Here is a 7,237-nt window from a genome sequence, read left to right on the forward strand (position 1 = left end):
GCTGGGCCAGCCGGAGAGCCCCACCAAGTCCATCAGGACCGCTTCCGAGTAGCTGGGCACCAGCTGCTGGTTGGATCGGATGTGCCACTCCAGCTCTGTGCTGTCCACTGTGTTGACGCGGGGCATCCTCCGGCAGAAGGAGCGCTCCTCGGCCGGCGTCACCGCCACGTAGTCGAACCCAAAGAGTTTCTCCACGTGGTAATGGACGTAGGAGGTGCGGTACTCATTGAGCACCCGCAGGGGCCAGGATAGGGTCAGCAGAGCCGCCACCCAGAAGACATAGTGGGACACGTACCAAGGCAAGTTGTCTGGGTCGGAAAAGGCCACCATGTATTCCTTGAAGTCCACATTTTTGAGATGCATCCCCTCCCTGGCCTCCATGTAGTCATCTAGGCCCTCGTTCTCCGTGAAGAAACGGGCCCGTTGCGTCAGGTAGGAGTTCTCCGACTCCACGTTGGCAAAGCTGAAACACTTGGTGAAGCGGAGCCGTGTGGCTGGGTAGCTTTCCAAGTCAATGAGGTCCTTGGAGATGTCCTTAACTCCACAGTTGGAATAATCAAACTCAGCCTCTGCCACGTGGGTGTTGACCCGCTCGTGATACACCTGGGTGGTGGTGTAGGCGTCCCCGTTGCGGTAGCGGGTAACCTGCCGGGTCCGGCGGACGTAGTGGTAGCTGATGGCCTTCCACCAGATGCAGGGGGTCGCCTGCTGCATCCGCTGCACGCGCTCGTGCACGCTCTCCACGTCCACTTTGTACTGCAGCTCGTTGCGGGTGTAGCAGTGCCAGCACTCCACCAGGTACACCACGTAGAGCATCACCAGGAAGGCCAAGGGGATGTAGACGTAGCCGTTGGAACAAGGGCTGTCATGGTACATCATGGACTTGCCCTTGTAAGCGCTGTCAAAGGTCAGCCGGGTGACCTTGGTGACGTGGCACCAGGTCATAGCTCCCATGCAGCCGTACATGAGGAGGGACAGCAGCAGGCATTTCCAGTGGGACTCTCGGCACAGGGACTTGCTGAGAGACTGCTTCACTGGCCGCTGCTGCTCCGGGGGACCGGGAGAAGGGGAGAGAAAACAAGAGAGGAGTCAGTAGGCTGCTGCAGCAGGGGGAAGGAGAGCAGGGTGCCGTGGTGGCACCTGTAGCTCTGTGAACAGGGACAGAACAGCAGAAGCCGTAGGGCTCCTGCCTCAGCAGGCAGGCCAAAGGCTGGGATCTCTCCCAGGATGACAGTCCTACAGAGCGGACAGTTACCCCTCCTTCCCTTCGCTGTGCTCTGCCCCTCCTTGGGAGATGGCCAGAGCCCAGCTGGAGGTGTAGGAGAGCAGCAGACAGCAAATGGGCTGGTCTGCACCACAAGCATCCCCCTTCTTCAACAGGGTGTAGCCCCCACCCCTGCCATGTCCCAGGGAGGAGTATTGAAGCACAGCAAGTTGAAGACTGGGGGACCTCCCTCTCATCCCTCTGCTTCTGCACCCATCCCGCCAGCACAGGCAACCCAGCTAAGGGGTTGTCCCACCTCAACACTTCACCACAGCTCATCCCACGGCACCTCTCACCACTCGCACCAGTGTCTCCCTCTTTCCCAGTAACCACAAACAGCAACATTCAGATTTCTCCTACCAGGGCAGCAGAAGCAGCCTGGGGTGCCTGTATGGTGGAGATAGAGAGCTTCTGCAGCTGGAAAGGCCTGTGATTGGTAATGGCTCTTCCCACCACAACACTTGGCAGCCCAGAAGTGCTTCTCAAGTGCTTTATAAACCACAGAAATGAGAAAGTACTTTTCCACAACTGAAAGGCAGCCTCCTTTGGTGGGAGAGAAAGTAAATATGGAATAAGAACCTAAAACATGTTTAGGCTGGAATAAAGGAGCACTCCACTGCTCTGCAGCAGAGGGGAGGGTGAGCAGCAGGTCATGTCTGCCAGCAAATGTCCCTGATCGCACTGGGATTTGGGTGTGACAGTCCACACTTCTGGAAGAACTGCTCTCAGCTCTTTCATGGTGGGAAAAGGGCAAGACTTCAGCAATAGGACTTCCAAAAGATACTGCACTGGTGCCTTCACCACAGGAACTGTGCAGAGTTTCCCAAAGACTTGGGAAAATCTCCCACTTAAAGAAACCTCTGTCACTCTCTGCGACACACTAAAGTCTCAAGTATTGGTCCACCTCAATCAGTGACACCTGGCAGTACCACACTCATTGGAGAACATGCAAAGTGGGTATTTCCTTTCTTACACAAAAGACTTCGTCCAGCACAACTGCCATCCAATTTCCAAAGGTGCAACCTAAGAGACAGAAGCAAGAACTCAAGCCTTGTGCAGATGCCACTAAACTCACTAAGAGGCTTCCAGCTTTGCTCTCCCTCCCCAGCTCCACTCAGTGGCTCCTGAGCTCCCTTCTGCCATTTAGGGGCTAACACCAGCTGTAATGACACCACCCAGAGCAGTGAAGTCCAAGCCTGCCCCATCCCTCCTCCATTCCTGAGCACCCTGGGCTGCAGAGGTCTTTTATCCAGGGATTCCAAAGAGCTGAATGGGCTCATGCTGCTAGAAAACAAGGGAGTCCTTTCAGTCTTGCATTAAAAAGGGAAACTAAAGCAAGAACCTGAGATCATGAGATCGCTATGTCTCTGGCAGGTTTGGGACAGGTGTGGGCCTCTTCTTTCCCCTAAGAAACCCTCCCTGAAGAGCCCACCAGCCATGGCTTGGTCCCCTAGAGTCCCATGCTAATCTTCCCTCCCTATATCTTGCCAAAGCCTGGTCCACCCCATGCCACTGGGACTTCTGCCACTGCAATTAGCAGGGCTGGATCCGGCCCAAATCTCCAACAGAGGTTTCTCCCCTGGAGGCAGGGAGCTTCCCTTCCTGCCTGCCCAGCAGCCAGCCTGCCATGAGCAGAACAAGTGGCACATCCAGAAGCGTGGTGAGGGGAATGATGGCACATCCTATTGCGGGGCCAGGCATCAGTAGCACTGACCCTCTCTTTGAGGCAACCAGCTGGGAGCAAGAGCTGGCAACAGGGACACAGAGCCCAGGGAAGGCAGGCAGGGCAGCGTGGGTCTGCAGGCAGCAGAGACAGGCACGGGCAATCAACAGCTCCAGCATGGACACATGTACACCAGTCTTCCCAGTGTGATCCTCCACTGCACCAGCCTCACAGTCACAGGGCAAGAAGGGAATCCTGGGCAAGAGAAAAGGGAGTGAGGAGAGGAAGTGGGGGCACCAGCAGGCAGAGCTGTGTGAGTCAGGTCCACACTGGGATTACAGGAGCCTGCCCAGATCCTTCTGCCTTTGCTCAGCTGCAGCATGGCTCTCCCATGCAGGACTGCTGTGCCATTACCAATGAGGATGAAGGTATCCTCTCCCACAGCTGCCTTCTCCCTTGCAAATCCTGCCTGGCAGCAGCAGCCCTGGCTGTGAGGGTCTAAAGGGACTGCTCAGTCACAGGAGAAGCATGGGGATCTGAGCAGGAGATGCAAGGCACATGCTAAGCCTGGGGTATCTATGGGGTGAGAGGGCTTGCACAGAAACATGTCTTGTTTGGGGGGGGATCTGCAAACGGAGCACAAGGAATAAAGCAAAGCATTCAGCTCACTCTGACAAGTTGGGGAAGGGGCACCAGTGAGGCAGGTCTTCAGCCAGGTCTGTCTCGGAAAAGCAAATTCCACCTCCCAGTTGCTCCCCAGCCCCTGACATCCCCCACTGCCTGCGCCATCCTGCTCAGAAGGGGAATGCTGGCTGTTGCCCTGCGGAGATACAGGCAAACCCTGCTGTGGTTACCCACCCGGGGCAGGGCAGCTGGGAGTGTGATGCAGCCCAGGCTTGGTTCCAGGAACTGTGTTAGCAGGGCTCAAGTCCACGCATTAGTCTCCTCCTAGGACTACGCAGCATTTAGATACTGCAGCGCTTTCACAGGGTCACGCTAACCCCTGCTGTAAACTGTTTACAAGCCAGTTTTGTCCTAGGCTTCTAAGGTAAAACACATACCCATCGGCCACGCTGGTGGGGTTTCTGAAAGCTGATCAAGTGCCAATGGCAGGGGATACAACCACAGCAGAGATGGAGGAGGAGCCAGCTGCAGAGTCGAATCCCAGTAGGAACTGCAGTATCCCTGCTCCTCTCCTGGGCTGCAAAGGGCTCAGAGGAGCAAACAACTGGCTCCACGGCTTCCCCCTGCAGACGCAGCTGAACAAGGTTGCCTCCTCTTGCCTTGGAGAAGTCCAGCACAGCAAACATGCAGATGAGAAAGCTGGGGAAAGGGAAATCCTTTCTGTCCCAAAACAGTGTCAGTGGGAGGAGAGCAGACTCTGATATAAATACTGTCGTCATCTGCCTGCTGCAGTCTGATGGAAAGAGGCAAAAGGCTTGCCCTATTTCACTGCAAACAGGGTTCCCCTCCACTACCAGAAGCCACCCCATTGCTTGGGCTGGAACACTGGAGAGCGGTGAGCAAATCTGCTATTGCTGGTGCACCTGAACATCTCTGAAGTGCCAGAGGGCAGAACTGGTCCAGTCATGGCTCGGCCAACCCCTTTGTGGGACCCGTCAACACCCTTCTCTGTGCGTCAGTTCACCATCTAGAACACCTCCTTACCGAGTGCTAAATGTAACACACATTGGGAAGGGCAAGGGTAGAGTGTTGCTGTAGCCTCCCCTTCCTCATCCATAGCATTTGCCTTTGACATTGCCCCTTAGGTGAAAGGAGATGGAATCCCACACTTGCAGCTGCTCCTCTGGGATGGTTGGGAGGGGATGGAGGGAGTGACTTATGAGCAGCCGTGAAGCAAATGGAGATGCCCACAAGGCACCGGACAAAGGCAGATGAAGAGAGAGCCCCCATCACTGCTTGTACCAAACTCCTTTTGAGATCTAGGGAATCCTCTTCTCAAAAACGCCTGGAGGGTATAAACCTGCCCAGAGCCCAAGTGGCAAAGGACATGGGCCAAACTACCTTCATCTCCCCTACAACACAACTTTGAGCACTAAACAACTCCAGAAATCCTTCAAGCTTTACAGAGCTGCTCTCTGAAACATCCTGGCCCTGGCCAATCTACCATTCCTCCATTTAATCAGTGTTCCCATGTCCACACCTCTCTGCTTCTCTCTGCAGAGATTAGCCTGAAATCTCCAATTCATCTCCAGAAAACTAAGCAAGCTAAGTGAGCTAAGCCCTCAGTTTACAAGATGCCTGGAGGTTCACAGGGTTAGGTGTACTGGAAAGCCAGAAAACTGAATTGAAAGCCCCAGTGCAACGGCCTGAAGGCCCAGGTAGCTCCTGAGTGCCAGGCTGTGGCAGCAGCTTGCAGGGGACTCCAGCGGGACTCCTTAGCACCAGTTTCCATGGCTCTGCTCTGCCCATGTGCTTACATCATGAAACAATTTAATAAGCCCTGTCCCCTTTGACCTCAGAACCCCAAAACAATGCAGGTAGGGAGGAGGCAGTCATTTCTAGGAACTGCCACTGCATGCCAAGGCCCCAGGCAGACATCAGCAACTCCTGGTCAGGATCCCCACATCACACCCCACATCACACCCCACATGCCTACTGCCCGGATTCAGGAACTACCTGCCTAGAAGAAAGAGCTGGCTCAGCCCCAGGCCGACAGCACTGCCAACTGCAGAGGAATGGGGAAGGCTGAGCATCTAGGAGCCAGGGAACCCTGCCAGCAGTCAGCTCCTGCAATGGTACCAAGGTCTCCATTTTGCATAGGAACTAGGAAGAAGACTGGTTCTTTTCATCAGATACCACCTGAGCAGAAGGACTTTTTTTGCTTGTTTCCAGGCTTCAGAACTTGTCCCCCGGTATTTCATGCCCTCCAAGGTGGAAATGCATTGCTGAGTGAGGTTCCGCTTCCCACCATTACGTGCAGGTGTATCCGTGTCATACCAAGAGGGAACAGGGGCTCAGCCAGGCTGCTACAGCCAGTTTTGGCCAGTAGCTCTTGCCACTTGCCTTGCTGGGACAAGAGCAGCACCTTGAATAGCTCCAAGGTACAGTGACCCAAGACATGTCAAGGAGAAGCACCTTCTAACAGGGCAGAGCTTACTTCCCATTTTCTGGTCCCCAAACATCTCCTCTGGCTCCCTGCCAGCCCTGGCCGAGGGACCCTTACAGGTGGGATTCAGCCACCATCCCAGGATGCTCAGCAGCAGTTGGTCCTGATGGAAATGAGGCCATTACACTGCCAGCAGAGCCTTACACAGGTGCTACAGAGGAGCAGGGCCACCCTCCTCTCACAGCTTTCTGAGGACAGGAAGATTGCCCTAGGTCAACCCGTGAATCCCAGCTCCTCACTAAGGTCTTTCCTCATGGCATCAGATGAGATACCAGCAAGCATGGCACTGTCATGAGAGGCTGCAGCTTCCCTCTCCTCCACCAGCTGCTTGATGCAAGTCTGTGATAGCTCCTGGCCACACGAAGCATGCCCTTAGCCTAAACAGTGCAGGTCACGGAGTTGCAGCCTTTCTGCCTTGTCCCTGGGGGTAAGATTATACTGACATCCTAGCTGGCAGCCTCCACGGAGCAATCAGAGCCCAGACGATCTTCTCATAATCCCCGTGAGGCAGGGGACACTGTAGTGGAGGAAAACTCATCTGAGCACTGCCCTTGCTATGCTGCAGGCATCCAAACCGGCTCTCAGTCTGCCATCTCTCAAAACCCACTATGCTTTCTTGAACATAGCACTGCCAGGGCACTTGGGGCAAGAGACCACGACTCAGCCTGGCACAAGCATGTCCTCACACTAAAGAGGTGCCTCACGGTTTGGCTTCACTGGTCACGATCTGTTTGGAGAGCCTGGGCTCATGGCACCAGCTGTTGCTGAAAGGAAGCAGGAACAGAGGAACAGGCACAGAGCAGAGTATTCAGTATTCGTACAGCTTCCCAGTCCTTGAACTTCAGCTTTCCTCTTCCACAATTATTTATATCTAAATATAAATCAGTATATATAGAATAACCATGCACGGGCATGCACGTTGTTCCTAAGCCAAGGAGGCAGAGAGCACCAGGATTATGCAGCACTTGCTCACCGCAGCTCCTCAGCAGCGGAGGACGAGCGATGCGCCAGCTGCTGAGCAGCCCTCCAGCTGCCCTCTGAGCCGTGGGCTCACCGGTGAGGACAGTCCCCCCCGGCAGGACCACACTGCCCTTCCTGCCCTGCCCAGCGGCCCTCTCTGGGCCACCAGCCCCACAGCACAAGCTCCTTGCTGCTCAGTGCCATTGCCTGCTTTCCTCTC

General features: G+C 55.1%; 1 protein-coding gene across 1 annotated transcript in view; it reads right to left on the bottom strand.

The window, feature by feature from the left end:
• TMEM151B (transmembrane protein 151B) overlaps positions 1–7,237 on the bottom strand; it is a 10,821-nt gene that overhangs the window by 1,166 nt on the left and 2,418 nt on the right. The window contains exon 3 of the mRNA XM_010006195.1: positions 8–1,044. Coding sequence (XP_010004497.1) covers positions 8–1,044 — 1,037 coding nt within the window. The remainder of the gene's footprint in view (positions 1–7; positions 1,045–7,237) is intronic.

Source organism: Chaetura pelagica, unplaced genomic scaffold (assembly GCF_000747805.2).
Source record: "Chaetura pelagica isolate M959 unplaced genomic scaffold, ChaPel_1.0 scaffold271, whole genome shotgun sequence".
NCBI classification, from domain to species: domain Eukaryota; kingdom Metazoa; phylum Chordata; class Aves; order Apodiformes; family Apodidae; genus Chaetura; species Chaetura pelagica.